General features: G+C 39.9%; 2 protein-coding genes across 3 annotated transcripts in view; one reads left to right on the forward strand and one right to left on the reverse strand.

The window, feature by feature from the left end:
* The window catches only part of exoc3l2b (exocyst complex component 3-like 2b), a 46,101-nt gene extending 36,315 nt beyond the window's left edge, over positions 1-9,786 (forward strand). For both annotated transcript variants that reach the window (XM_088011536.1, XM_014976808.2), the window contains exons 7-15: positions 111-225; positions 327-437; positions 835-935; positions 1,451-1,567; positions 2,591-2,726; positions 3,880-4,002; positions 4,694-4,849; positions 5,907-6,028; positions 7,395-9,786. In XM_088011536.1, the coding sequence (XP_087867662.1) occupies positions 111-225; positions 327-437; positions 835-935; positions 1,451-1,567; positions 2,591-2,726; positions 3,880-4,002; positions 4,694-4,849; positions 5,907-6,028; positions 7,395-7,680 (1,267 nt within the window). In that variant the 3' untranslated portion in view covers positions 7,681-9,786. The remainder of the gene's footprint in view (positions 1-110; positions 226-326; positions 438-834; positions 936-1,450; positions 1,568-2,590; positions 2,727-3,879; positions 4,003-4,693; positions 4,850-5,906; positions 6,029-7,394) is intronic.
* A 1,516-nt stretch (positions 9,787-11,302) lies between these two features.
* The window catches only part of col4a4 (collagen, type IV, alpha 4), a 36,068-nt gene continuing 31,999 nt past the window's right edge, over positions 11,303-15,371 (reverse strand). The window contains exon 47 of the mRNA XM_088011535.1: positions 11,303-13,958. Coding sequence (XP_087867661.1) covers positions 13,722-13,958 — 237 coding nt within the window. The 3' untranslated portion in view covers positions 11,303-13,721. The remainder of the gene's footprint in view (positions 13,959-15,371) is intronic.

A 15,371-nucleotide genomic window follows, 5' to 3' on the forward strand; every position in this document is an offset into this window, starting at 1 on the left:
GTCTGAACACCGGTCTATCTGTGTGTGTGTGTGTGTGTGTGTGTGTGTGTGTGTGTGTGTGTGTGTGTGTGTGTGTGTGTGTGTGTGTGTGTGTGCTGGATGTTTTCTAGAGATGTTCTGGGGACGGTGTGCATCACCAGTCCGTTTAACCGCTCCCAGCTGAGTCCTCTGCTGCCTGCAGAGACGGTGGACCGACTGGAGCTGGACTGCCTCAATTCTGTCCGGGTGAGACGCTCAAATACACCAGCGGGGGGCGACATTCCCACTCATCAAAGGCAGATGATCTGAGGTGCTTTTGATTTGATGGCCGGCTCCTCCCTCTGCAGGCAAAGGTGACCACTGAGCTGAGTCAGGTTCTGGAGGACGAGGAGAAACGGTGGATGGAGACGCTGCACGTCGAAGAGTACCACATCACGCTGGCTAAAACCGTCATCCAGGTAGAGCGTTTCCACGGTTACAGCACATGGGATAGGGCTTCCTTTCTGACCAAGTGAACAAATCAGAACAAATTATGAGTTGATTATGAAGAACTTCTTTTTGTTTTCTGGATCCGTCCTTCAGCTGCAGCCAAAGTCAACATTAAGCAATTCCTGATTTCACGCACACGCGCACACACACACACACACACACACCCCCCCACACACACACACACACATATGGTCAACTCTCTGCTGCTCTCTAGTGGGCAAAGCAAATAACTGCAACCCTAACCAGTTTTCATCTGCACATCAGAAAATTCAACACAATTAAACACCATGAAAGTCTCATTTTACGACTCCAGCACCTTATAAATAAAGTCGTCACCATGGTAACCATCTGCTGCTGTCGTCTCAGAGGCTGCAGGTAGATCTGGAGCGGTCGGCGTCCATCAACAGGAGTCTGGGCTCCCGGGTGGCTCAGTGCAGCCTGAACGGACTGGCAGACTTCCTGTACAGGTACGCCGACTTGCTGCTGAGCATTGGATCCTCTTCCTGCTGCAGAACCAAAATGTGACTGGACTTAAGGTCCGGTTCTGCTCAGAATTTTTTTTAAATGTATCTTAATGACGGTCGTTCTTCCTGGTTTAACAAGGAGCTGTGATTAGCGTTTCACATAATTTCAGCTTGGTTTGGATATTTGTTCCTTTGAAATGTCAAATTATCATTTAAAAACAAATGTTTGTATTTCTTGAGGTTAATTTGATCATATTTAAAACTTTGTTTGATCTGAAACATTTAAGTAAGTTGAAAAAAGCAGAAGAAATATATAGGAGGGTGAATACTTTTCTCACTGCTCTGTGTGCATGTCGGCTGAATACCATCTCCTTTAAACCATTTAAAGTTCTAAATAACAATGAAAGTTCTGGAAGCCAGTGAATTTGTGGTGCTCCATTTTGGCTACTCTGGATGTTGTAGAGTTCATTCCTAAAGATGTGGAGCGGCACGGTGAAAATGTTACTCTGTTCCCTCAGCTTCCAGCGTAAAGTGGAGATGTTCCATGAAGGGATGCAGAGCGGCATGTTTGGGGACAACGACGACGGATACGTGTCCAAAACCATCGCCATGGTCAACTGCTGCCCTCCTTTCCGGTACGCACCAATCCTACTTTTGGAGCATACACTTTAAATATCTCTATATTTAAACTGTGCTTCACATACAAGCCCAGTTTAAATGAGGAGATATTTAAACTGTATGTCTGATTGCTACATGTTTTTATCACCAGGATGGTTTATTTTTCCATCTTTCCTTTAAGAACGTTATGCTAATGTTTTCTGTTTCTGTGCTATGTTTATGTTTGGAAATCATTTGGAAATTTTATGAATGAATTATTAAGTGACATTGCTCAGCAATATTAGGCATGTTTTGGAAATACTGAGTTAGGGACATAAATTAGGAGTTAATGGGGCCCCAGAGGCCTCAGTTTGGTGTTGAAATGATTCAACTTCAGTTTTCTCCGGTGTTATGCTGTATATGCTCCCTGGTCACCAGCATCATTTATTACTCTAATATATCTCATTGTTTGCTTTGTTCCAGTTAAGAGAAGTACTGGGATTAATAAATCCAGATTGCTTAATTCTGCATAAAAGTCCCCTGAAACCATAAACTGGCAGGAAACAGAAAACTGAATGTCTCTTTATTCTGAAAGTCTATTTGTATTTTTAAGTGAAATTTGTATTTTGGGATAAATAAAGATTTTTGACATAATTTTTGTGTTCGCCACATACAGGAAAAAGTGAGTCCCTATAAATACCCCAAAAGTCACAGTGGTGTCATGAACCATGAATACCTGTATGAGTGTAAGTGTGTGCGTACGCTTGTGTGTACACACACACTGAACACACACACACTGCACTGTGTGTGTGTGTGTGTTTGTTTGTAATACCTCGTGGGGATCATTTTCCTGACACATACTATGCTATGAGGACCTACTGCTCCTTGTGGGAACCGAAGCCTGGGCCCCACAAGGGGATCGCTGTTTTTGGGTCAAGGGTCAGATTTAGGTCTAAGGAGTCAATAGAGTTTAGGTTAGGTTTAGGTTTATGGGGTCAGGCTGTAGAAATTAACGGAAGTCGATGTAAACTCCTTGTGGGTGTGTGCATATGTGTGTGCAGAGGTTTTGTGCAGCGCTGTGCACAGTGTGACCCGTCAGTCAGTGAGGACTCTCTGCGGCGAGCAAACAAGTCTCTGGACCACATCGTCCAGCAGGGCGTCAGGGTTCTGTCTGAGCGACTCTACCTGCACATCAGGGTACCACACACACACACACACACACACACACACACACACACACACACACACACACACACACACACAGAGTCTAAGAGACTACATCTCAGATGCATTAAATGTATTAATATCTGGTATTAATATTTACAGAGAAACTCAGAAATCACTGCTCTGTTTAGAACTGATGTTTTATTTCTCTTATTTATTTCGGTTTATTTCCTGCCTGTTCTGTTGGTAATGAAACTTATCCGCCTTCAGCACCTCCACCCCTCCAGCTTCACGTTTATCATTCCAATAATAGAAGAGCTGATTCTGCGCTTTAGCATTTAAAACATCTATCACACTTAGCTTCTAAATTACTTTTTCCATAGAAATTATAAAAAGCTAATTTTCTTGGTCATTATGAAAAACTTTCAGTTGCATAAAGTTCAACATCTGTGTTGAAATTTTGGTTATCAGTTGTTAAGAGTTCTTCAAGTAGTTTACATTCATGCTTTTATTATGAAGTCTGTTTACGCAGCTGTTCCATTTCCTCTCCTCACGTTCTGTTTTTATTAAACTTTATTAAGCACATGGCAAGAATGCAACAAACGAACAAATGAGGTTCATAGAAAAATACAACTCTTCCATGAAAAACAAACAGGGGAGTTCACTAAACAAATACATGGAAAAATCCAAATGTATTTGAATTATTTTGAGAGCCTTTATGTTGAGACTCCTCATGTTCTCAACCCTTAAAGATGTTTATTCTGTACCCAGAATGCATCGCTGCAGTTCAACAGTAAGTGGTTTAAAATTTGCAGATTTCTGGTAAATTAGGCTAAATTAACAACAGTTAGCAAAACTCATTAACTGTAAAACTGAAACCATGGGTGAAAGGTCACTTCCTGAAACACAAAGCAGACAGGAAGAAGAGTAAAGGTTAAATTTGGCTCTGTTGAAGGAGAAATGTTTTAACATGACTGAAATTAGTGCTTTAGCTTCTGGTAGCTATGTTAGCATATTGCTTTTTATGATTAGACTTATTGAAACCAACTTGTTAGTTTGTGGTGTTTTCACTGGAGTGTCATCCAAAGCTGATCCTCTCAGTGGCTAAATATCAGAATTGATGATGATGATGATTTTGATGATGACGATGATGATGACAATGATGATGATGGCTGTATTTTTGCAGCTGTTCTTTGAGCGCCTTGTTAAGAGGAAGTGGCTGACCAACGTGGAGCCGTACGATCAGATTGAAGCTGCCATCAAGGAGGATTTTAAGAAATATCGCAGGATGGACAATCCTCCCTATGAGGTAGCACGGTTGCTATGGTTACAGGTTTTTCTTTGTAGTTTAGTTTTATTTTGTTGTGACTTTTTGTTTGTCTAATCCAGTTAGTTTTAATTAGTTTTTAGAGTATATTTGCTAGTTTTGTTATTAGTTAAATATTGTTTAGTTTTTTGTTTAGAACGTAGTTTTAGTTTTTTCATACTTTGGTTAATTTTTAGGTGCAGGATTCAAAAAGGTAATTTGGGTAATTAACTGAAAAACCATTTTCAAAGTATTCATCCAGTTATTGTTGAACAACCAGCTGACTGTGGAGTTTTTGCTGTCGCCATTTTGTGTGCTAGCGTAGCATAGCGTAGCCGCCAGGAAGAGAACGATGCGCCGTAATTTACCGACAGCTGACATAAACTGCCTGTGTGAGGAAAAAAATCTATTTCACATCAATTCAAAAGGCTGAAGAATAGATTCATAAACACAAAAACTATGGGTATTATATAACTTATAGTTTATTCTGTGCCCAGATATCTTCATCAGCTGCACCAGTTATAGTTTTCTCCCATTAGTTATCATTTTTATTCATTTCAGTTGCTTTCTTAATTTCAGTTTTTGCTGCTTTGTTTGTTTTATTTAACTGTAATAACCTCTGTATGAGAGGAGCTGCTGCAGCGCCCCCTGCAGGCTGGAGCTGCTGGATTCATCTACGCTGTCTGTCCCTCAGCTGCTGGTGGCTGAAGTCCACCGGCGGGTGGTGATGGAGTACCTCCGCTCCATCATGAGGGGCCGGATCATCTGCACCTCCATGAAGATGAGGAAGAGGATGGCCGGCCGGCTCCGAGACGAAGGGAGGCAGATCAAAGCGCTCTTCAAAGACCTGGTGAGTCCCGAAGGAAGATCTGAGCATCTTCTGGTCTTTGAAAGCCATCATCAGTACACCCAATAAAGAAACCAGGGTTGCCAGGTCTGACCGTTTCCAGCTCAACAAGAACATAAAAAAACTCCTAAAACCAAACCTCAACATTCAAGATAGCTCCAGAAAACATCATTTAAATACGGTACATTTAAAACCTGACGTCCCAGACGTCATCCAAAAAACAGCTGAAACACTGAGAGCCTTTAAATCTCAACTTAAAACCCACCTGTTATGGCTAAATTAGGGTTAGAGTGCGGGTTTTTGATGTCTTCAATGTTTTTAATGTTTTTATCTCTTTTTTAAAATTTTTCCCCTTTTTTTTCTTTTTCCAAAATCTCTTTCTTTCTTACTGTTTATTCAATGTCACTTGCTGTTTTTATTTTGTTTTTTAATTATGTAAAGCACCTTGAAATGCCTTCCTGCTGAAATGTACTATACAAATAAATTTTGATTGATTGATTGATTGATTGATTGATTGATTGATTGATTGATTAATTGATTGATTAATTGATCCACTGCATTCAGACTTGTGATAATTCACATTTTTGGTTTATCATATTCTGACCAGAACCAGATAACATTGATGTTACCTTTTAAATCATGATGTTGGCATTTCTGTTTTTCATTATTACCACATAGTGACACTGACAAATCACTGATGATGTCACATTTTACAGGTTCTAGAGATTTCAAAATAAACTAAATAATAAGTGCAGCAATGCAGCATTTTATTAAACATTTTGTGCATTTCTGCCACATGACCAAGATTTTTAAAGAATTTTCCTAACTTTTCTAAAAACCCAACAAATGTTGTGAAAAGCAGCTCAAATTTAAATATTCCACAAAAAGCAACCCAATCTGGCAACGCTGAAAGAAACTTGCCGCCTCCCTGAACTGTGGCGCCCTCTTGTGGATGAAAACAGTGAGGACTGTGCAGCTTTCCAATCACGTCTCACTCAAAAGAACCTGAACAGGAAGTGTCCAGATGAGTGTGTCAGTGTGCGGTCTGTGTGTGTCGCAGGAGTCTCCGTCCAGCTGGTTGGACAGCGCGCTGTCCCACATCTCAGAGCTCATCCAGCTGGAGGACATCCCGTCCATCCAGATGGAGGTGGGAGTCCTGGTCAGGGAGTTTCCAGACGTCAGGTACATGAATTGTTCCTCCAGCAAGACGAGACGAGCTGCGAGTTATTTTACTGTTGTAGACAAAACAATGTAGCGAAGCATCATGTTACATGCAGTTATTCACTGCGGCAACATTTATGAATACAGAAGCAACCGAGACATGAAAAGTGATCCCATGTTCAGCCTGTTACATTGGTTCTGCTTCCAAACTGATTTATTTTGAACTTAAATCTGCTGATGTAAAATAATATTTAACTTAATGTGAAAAAGTTCTGCAGATCTTTGGTTTTGATCAGCTTCTCCCAACAAATCTTCCTCAAACAAAACCTGTCAGGATTTTCTGACTCATCTGCCTCTGAACAGTCAGAAGGTTTTTGTGTATTCAGGTGTTAGCATCACATAACGTAAAATAATTCTTATTTCTATTCAAATCTGTTCTTAGCCTTAATTTTCCATCAGCAGCTAAAGAGAAGCTGACTGACAAACTGAATCACTCAGTTCCTCCAGCTGTTCAAACTTCTGAGAAATGTTCCCTGATTTCCAAACTTTGATCTGGCACTCGTAGTCCCAGATCAACGTCAAACCCCTGAGATATTTGATTACAATCAAGGAGGTTACCAATTAGTTAACTATGTTTTCCTCCATATCTATGTTTTCCAGGGTTTTAAAGCTACAGTAACTTTTATAAAAAATATTTTCTACATCTCTGTTCAAACTGTTAGCATGTTGGTTTGTTATGAGACAGATAATTTGTGAAAAGATTGATCTCCTCTGTCTTCTCCCAGTGCTAATTAGAAACAACCAGGCAGGCTTTAGCGCTGCCAATCACCCTCTGTGTGGTGTTACTCATCCCCCTGCGTAATTTCTCTCTTTCTCTCTGCTACATTTAGCTAGTTAGCATGATGGTAGATAAATGGTTTCTCTGGAATGGTGAATTGTTTCTCCATCATTTGCACATTTAAGTACATGAGGTTGATTAACAGCGCTAAGGCCCTCCTCCGGGCTCTGATTGGTTGTTTTAGTGCATTTTGTTGACGGCGGTAGCAGGAATTCGATATTTCACAGATTATCTGTCTCATGTTAAACTGTCACAACATAGTGACGGTTTTAGCAAATATGTAAAAAACATTTTCTTTATGAAATGTGAAAGTTAAAAAGCGACACTGTGATTTTTTTCTAATGAGAAAAAAATTATTACAATATTGTTTGAAATATTTCTAAAGTTGAGCCAAAAATCTGTGATTTTGGTTGCAAAACATCCCAGATGTGAGACAATGGAGGTGCTGGTTGTCTCTGTTTGGGTTTTTACCAGGACGCTTCAGCGGTTCTGGTGTCAGAAGAATCTTTCTGCTGTTTGATTCTCCTCCTCTCTTCGCTCTCCCTCCAGGAAGAAGCACGTGTCGGCCATCTTGAACATCCGCGGAATGACCCGGCAGGCGGAGCGCCAGGAGATCCTGAACATCGTCAAAGACATCGAGAGCGACGGCGGACCGGGCCCACTGTCCCGGGACCGGGCCCTGTTCGCCGAGGTTCCGGTCACCTCCGAGGTCCACTGCCTGAACGTGGGCCTGAGCCGAATTGCCCTGACCGCCTCATCCTGCGTCAGCGCGCTCAGACCGCGCCGCCGCAAAACCAGAACCTCCACGCAGGAGAACCCAGACGACGCTCTGTAACCGGGCTCAGAACAAGCAGAACCCTCACTTTTATTATCAACTCCGATCTGCTGGTCCAGATGGTCGGAACCGGAGCTGGAGTTAATGCTGCTTCTGGACCCTGGTCCTGTTCTGGTTCTGACTGAAACAGATGTTTTGTTTCAGTCTGAGGTTCTGACCCAGACCGGACCGGACCGGACCTCCTTCTTGATCAGAACTAACCCGACCCAGTTAAAGATGAAAACCAGAGGCTGGTTTGAACTGGAAACCAGAATCAGTGCCAGCAGGACCAGTTGGACCCACTGGTCCTCCTGCAGAACCTCTGAAAAAGAAGCACTTTATCTGTAACCAGAACCAGGAGAACGGATCTCTGTGGGACCTGTTCTGGTTCTGACTGAAATGGACGTTTAGTTTCCCAAAGCCTCTGAGGTTCTGACCCAGATCCCAGGTCCGGCTCAGATGGACTCAGAACCTGGAATCTGGGATTCGGACGGGCGGATTCAGGATTTATAAAGATAAAAACTGAACGTGCTGAGTCAGCAGACTGTGGATCGGGTCGGTGTTGGAGAACCCGGTGCTGGACCAGTCAGATAAAATCACCAGAACGGCGTGATCCGGTCGGACCTCTGGATCCCGGATCGATTCAAACAGGAAGTGACAGAGTTTTAGTGCCAGACTAAAAAAAACATTTAGTTACGAAAATAAAGTTTCTTCACATTATTACAACTTTAATGTTGTTCGGCTTTATCCTCATAATTTATGCTTTTTCTTAGCCTGGTCGCAGTTATCCTTCATTTTTGAAACTATTGCGAAGATTTTTTTTCCCTCAATTTTATCGCCTGTAGTTCCGACCCCTGACCTCTGACCTCTGACCCCAACACACAAACATCGTCACCAAAATCCTTTTTAGTGAAATATTAATGAAAAAATGTGTAATGCATCTAAAAAGCAGTAGTGGGCACATTTCCGCTAATGTACTAAAAGCGGAGCTAATTTTATCTTTTGGCACTTTTGCTAGCTTTGACACATTTAGCTTCCCCCTTAATCACATTTTCCAGATAAATTCTGAAGAGCTAAATCTTTGATTTAGAAACATTCAATTGAATAATTTCAACATCTGTGTGGAAGTTTTGGTTATCAAATTCTTCAGCAGTTAGGTGAAGAAGTGTATGCTCTTATTTTGAAGTCCGTTTACACAGCAGCTCTATTTCCTCTCCTAAAAATCTCCCTTAAAACTTTTAAGACAAGAAACATACAGGAACAAAATGAAACATGGATATAAAAACAACTTTAAGGGAGTTTTAAATATGTATGTAAATTATATTGTTGGTGTTTGTAGCCTTTCAAGGGAAGATATTTGAATTGAAATTAGCACTTTGGTATTAGCTCATGCTAAGCAACATGTTAGCACAGCGCATTAGCTTCTTTAAAGTACTGTGTTGATGAAACGATTCAGCAGAACTGGTGATTATTATTAGCATTTCAGACTTAGAGCTTAGTTTCATGACCTTTTGTGTTTTTTCACCTCTGTAAAACAAATTAGTTTAATAAGTGATTTACAATTTCACATCTTAATCAAGAGGGCTTAAATATTATTTCCAATTATTGCTAATAAAATGTGATTAATATCCTTTGCTGGCCGCCCGGAGTTTTGGTTGACAATCCCAAGAAACGTCCAGACATCCAGAAACCGGAGCGTCGGAGTTTTCCTGAGGCTCACAAGGAAAGAGAATGAAAAGTTGAATCTAATCAAAGGTACTTGATGTTGAGTTTCTGTATTTAAAGCATTAATTCTAGTGTTGAAGCTTCTGGGTGCGATGATGAGGTTTGTTATGTGTTTTATTCTTTCAGCTGTTTGATTCATGATGTCTGTTCGATTTAGATGCAGAGAGATGAAAATAAAATTTTAAATTTAAACGATTTAGGAGATTTTCATGTTTTTATTGTCGAGCTGAAACATTTCAGAAAGACTGAGTAGCTTCTTCTAGTTTCATCAACATTTCTGAGCTAAGACTGAATTCAGATTAACGGCACATTTCTCTGCTGCTATTACTTTGTGTTGAATGTTTGGAATAAATTGTTTGTCCAGAAATAAGATTAACAAGACAATAAAATCAGATTAAATCATGCTGTGTTTTATTTACCTCGTGTACAGATCTGGTGTAAAATTATTGGTTTTAATTTTTCATTAATGCTGAAATGTTTGCCTAATATAAACATGCAAAATTCAGAATAACTAAAAATTAGAAGAAAATGTTCAAACTGAAATAAAAGAAACACTTTTTTTTCTTTTGAAAATTTATTTTTTGAAAATGTAAATAAAATTGATACTAAACAAATTTTTGGAAAAAAACAACAACAACAAAAATCTACTTTTCAAATAGTTTTAATTTTTTTAATCCAAAGGTTTTTTCTGCCTCAAACCGTTGGCGCTGTTTGTCACCGGGTCGGGGCCTCAGATGACTGACAGCATGGAGCCAAACTGGAGATAAAAAGTTTGTTCAAAAATAAAAATAAAACTGCAATGAAATTTTGAAAATGAAAAATAAATTTTAAACAAAAATAATTGTGAATTCAATTTTTTTTAATAATCAACTTTTCAAATTGATTTCAGTTTTAAAAAATCAAGGTTTTTTTTCAGTTTAAAAACTAGTTTTTATTCTCGAATATTTTTTCAGCATCTTCTATTTTCAAATGAAAAGAACAGAAAAACTTTATTGCCTCAATTTGGTTCCATATAGTCAGTCATGATTCTCCAGTCCTCGGAGGAGCCAAACAGGCCTAGAAGTCTGAAACTAAACAATCTAGAAATGTATGGAGCTAAATTGGAACCATAAAGTTTGTTCAAAAACAAATAAATAAATAAATCTGAAAATTGTTTTGAAACTGAAAAAAAATTCAGTTGTCTGTTTTTGGTTCAGTTTTCTGGCTGAAAACTGAACCAATTCAGAGTCAACTATTTTCTTCCGGTTTCAAACTTATTTTTTCAGCTTTTAAGTAATTTCTCAGTTTAAAATTTTTTCCCAGTGTCATTTTTCTCTTTTGAACAAACTTTATGACCGCAATATAGCTCCATAAAAGGTAAAAATGCAACAGAATGGAAGCCCAAACTGCAGAATGTAAAAATATGGACCGAAAGAAAGGCAGCGTCTTTAATGATGTCAGATCAGATCAGTGATGATAGTTGCACAATAAAATCAATTAACATTAATAATCATAACATGGACATAAATATATTAGATATTTCACTTTCCGCTCCTCTGTCGCTGCCAGAAGCCAGGCTGAGGACTAAACTGTTGGTGCTTCGTCACAGCTGCAGCGCTGCTGGAATGGGTTAATGTGATTGGCTGAAGCAAGGAAGCTATGTGATTCGTTACTGATCACCCAATCAGATAGACCATTTATTAAAAAAGACATTTGTGGATTGAGAAATGGGAAAAATTCAAAAACTCAAAATTCACACACAAATGCAGCAACTCACAGGCCAGAAGCAGCTGGTAAATCAAGGTATTTTTGTGTTTGCATCGAAAATACAAGTGTAAATCTCATCCAGTGCATTTGGGAATTATGAGACAGTTTTAGCTCCATAAATATTCACCTTTTATGGTTTTAAGATTTATGAGTAAAGAACAAAAAGCCAGACTGACATTTTGATGCACTTTATTGAGTTTTCCATCTACAGGAAATAGAAATGTTTCAGGAGTGTTAGTGAGAAGTTTCCTCCTACAGAGAATAAAATATAACCAGCAGGTTTAATTAGAATGAAAACAAAATAAAAACAGAAGGATCATGGGAATTGTAGTCTTACAACAGTTATTCCTCCAGATTTTATTCCTAAATCTAAATTTCAGTCACTATTTGTCCTGTAAAACTCTTTAGGCATTATCCAGTTTAATGTAACTTCTACATTTTATAAGTCCTCTTCACAACGTAAAAAATTGTTAGAAATCCATTATTTGTCAGATAATTGCTTTATTTTGGCGGAGGATCAGGGCGGGGTTGTATCCTGTCATTTACCAAAATAAGAGACAAAAACAAAAATGAAATAGCACCACCATTATTTTCAAGGCTAAATAAATACTCCGATGAAATTTACAGAAAACTTATAAAACAGTTGAGATAAAACATATTTACAGGTCACTAACGAATCCAACAGAACCAGAGCCGGAAAACTGAACCAAAAACAGACAAAAACCCATAAACCAGATTTAAAGGCGGAACACAACGAGCGCCATTCCTAGTTCTAAAACGGTTCTGGTTCCTGTTCTGAAGCAGTTCTGGTTCTATAGCAGTTCTGGTTCCGGTTTTTCCTTGTTTTGGACCTCAGGTCTTTTCTGCTGCATCACGTTCTGAACTTTGAGTTTAAAATTGATTCTTTTGTTTTACTCTGAAAATCCTGAACACAAACAAACAGGAAGATGTTTCTACTGGTTCAAAAACATTAAAGCAGATCAAAGATATGAAAAAATATTCACAGCTTTTTACGCAGTTCTCAACAAAACACAAAACAGCTATTTGTTTACTGTTGCTGCCTCCCAGCCAACCAATCAGAGCAGTTGCTGGTGCAGCTGGGGGCGGGGCTTAGCGCCTGAGAGGAGGAGAGAAAGGTCACAACAGCCAATGGGCTGCCAGGGTTGGGCGTTAGGCTCCGCCCTGACGATGGACATAAATACACACCATAGAAGGACACAACTAGCTTGTTAAGGGAAGGTTAGCATGTCTAAAGCTAACACCTGAACTTTGACCTCAGGTCCCAGAGGAGCTGAAAAGGAGGAAGTTCAGACCATCTCTTCCCTCCATCGTTCCGGCCAATGAGAGATCTTTGGCAAACAAAATGGATGAAGTTCAAACTCCAAACAGAGTTTCAGCTGACTTTAGCGTTGAATCCTCTACTCCAGCATCTCTCTCACCAAACGGCCAGGCAGAGACTTGGAGAGCAGCAGCAAAATCAAGAGGCATTGCTAGCTAATAACTGAAGATGTCATCCAGGACATGTTGCTGTGGAATATTGTCTCTGCTGCCTGCGTGTTAGCATGTTAGCATGTCACACCCCCGCAGTCTTCAGTCAGATGCCTCTGCAGATTTGTTGGAACCCTGACTGCTACTGGAGATCCTTCCTGCCTGCAGCATCACCATCAACACCGACTCTTCAGAAACTGGATGATGAGTTACATTTCATTTCTCTATGGGATCATTGAAAAATTCAGTTGAATTCAAATGAATTAAATGAACAAAATATGAGGATAAAAACCAGAAAAATACACTGCTCAAAAAAATAAAGGGAACACTCAAATAACACATCCTAGATCTGAATGAATGAAATATTCTCTTTGAATACTTTGTTCTGTACAAAGTTGAATGTGCTGACAACAAAATCACACAAAAATCATCAATGGAAATCAAATTTATTAACCAATGGAGGCCTGGATTTGGAGCCACACACAAAATTAAAGTGAAATGTTCCCTTTATTTTTTTGAGCAGTATGTTTAAGATGAATATTTAAGTAGGAAATGATTCGCCAACATTTAAGAAACTTTAAACTGTTTTTAGCTGGAACTGTCAGAACTGTGAACTTTTAAAGCTCCAGAAGTTCATGAGTTTCTGTTTATGGGTATGAAGTGAACTTTAGAGAAGGTTCTGCTTCTGATTCGGTTTAACGCCTGATGAGGGAAAACTGAGAGAGACGAGGACCTGAAGTCATTAAAGCTGTTGATTATGTTTTTCTTATGTTATTTTTTTTTTATGTTTAGTCTGATTAAATTTGACTGTTTCCTTGATTCCAACTATAATAATTAGGACAGTCAGCATCCAACTGGATTTATTCTCTAAATTATTTTGGTAAAATCCATCTGCAGGAAGTCAGTACAAGCTCGGCCATTTTAAAGATGAAACTAAATATTTTTTCATTTTCCAGTTGGTAAAGGACCCGTCCGGGCTCCCGGTCACTCCTGATCAGCGTTTCGACAGCCGGGATCATCACAGTTTCTCCTCTTCAAAATAAAAGCCCCGTCCTGCCCCGGTCTTTAAGGCGCCAGTCTCTCCAGCGCCTCCCTGCTGCGCCTCACATGCGGATGCAGACGCTGCACTGGGCGACGTGCGCCCTCTGCTGGTCGGAGTCGGTCAGCGCGCCCTCGGTGCCGCTCTGGGTGGTCAGCCAGAAGCTGTAGATGTTAGCGAAGAAGTGGCAGGTTCCCCGGGCGCCCTGGCACTCCACGAAGGGCTGGGCTTTGAACTGCGACAGGCAGCTGCCCGGCGACATCAGAGAAAGGCCGCCGCCCTCATCACCGCCACCTGAAAACTACATACACACACGCACACACACACAGGACATAATTAAATCATCCTGGTTTTAGTTCATAATTAGGCAACAAACAGTTTTAAAACTATTTCCTCTATTAAGTGAACATCTGAACTTTGAAACTTTGAACTGTGCCTTTAAATGTGTCTTCATGTTTTAATTTGACGAATCCTCCAGATTTCCTCCCAGACCGGAGACCGCTCCAAAAGCATGAAGTGGCATTCTGGGTAAATACAACCAAAGCTAACGTGTTAGCCTAGCGCTAGCAGCAGAAATGTACTGTGGTCTTTAGCCAAAGACTAAAGAGAAATCCTCCAACCACTAAAATCTGACGCCTCCATCTTGTTTCCATCTGGTGAAGAAGGAAGTTGCTCTCAGCATAGACATAATATAAGCATAGACGCCTCATGGACCGCTCCGGCGCAGGAAATACGGCGGCCATCTTGGAGCGGTATACCCTCCTACTTTGCTCAATCAAAACAGCAGAAGATGCCTCAGCACTGAGGGATATTGTTGTTCTGGTCGATGGATTATTGATGCGAGGGCTCCACAGACAACATTTCACAAGTAAGATGGACATATTATTGTGTATATATTGTGATTAGAATATTACTTTACTGTATTTATGTCCACCGGCGAGATACCAGCTAATATTAGCTACAGTGCTTGGTGTAATACGGGTTCAGCCCCGCTATGAAGGCTAACTGAGATTCTGTTAATATAAAGAAATTAATTATTCTCTAACATTGACTTAGATTATCTGACACAAGGGCCTATATTAGAAATGAAACAATATAACACATATTATAAAACTTATATTATGTTATATTATATCTGTGATTTTAGTTGCACTGTGTAGCACTTCGAGATTTTTTTTTAATGAAAAGTGCGGTACAAATTAAATTGATTATTATTATTATTATTATTATTGTTATAACATTCACCAGCAAAGTTTACACAGGTGGTAAAGACTATTATTTATATTCTTTCACTCTGTCAAAGTAAGATACATCCTAAATCTTCCGTTTTTGTTTTGAAAATTTCCTAAAGACACGATGTGAGGAAGAAGAGGGAGAAATCTATAAAGAGAGACGGATTCACTGCAGCACGGATGAATCTCATCGGATTTTGGACTCGTCGGCTGAAAAACATATAAAAAAAAATAAAAAATTCCCCTCTCACCCTCCGTGGGTGGTCTCTTTCATCCTCTGAGCTCGGGTCCTCTACCAGAGGCCTGGGAGCTTGAGGGTTCTGCGCAGTATCTTGGCTGTGCCTAGAACTGCACATTTCTGGACTGAGATGTCTGATGTTGTTCCTGGGATCTGTTTGAGCCACTGCTCCAGTTTGGGGGTGACTGCCCCGAGGGCCCCGATGACCACAGGCACCACTGTGGTCTTCACCTTCCAGGCCTTC

This window comes from Poecilia mexicana, unplaced genomic scaffold (assembly GCF_051168715.1).
Source record: "Poecilia mexicana isolate PSO_F unplaced genomic scaffold, ASM5116871v1 scaffold_13, whole genome shotgun sequence".
NCBI classification, from domain to species: Eukaryota; Metazoa; Chordata; class Actinopteri; order Cyprinodontiformes; family Poeciliidae; genus Poecilia; species Poecilia mexicana.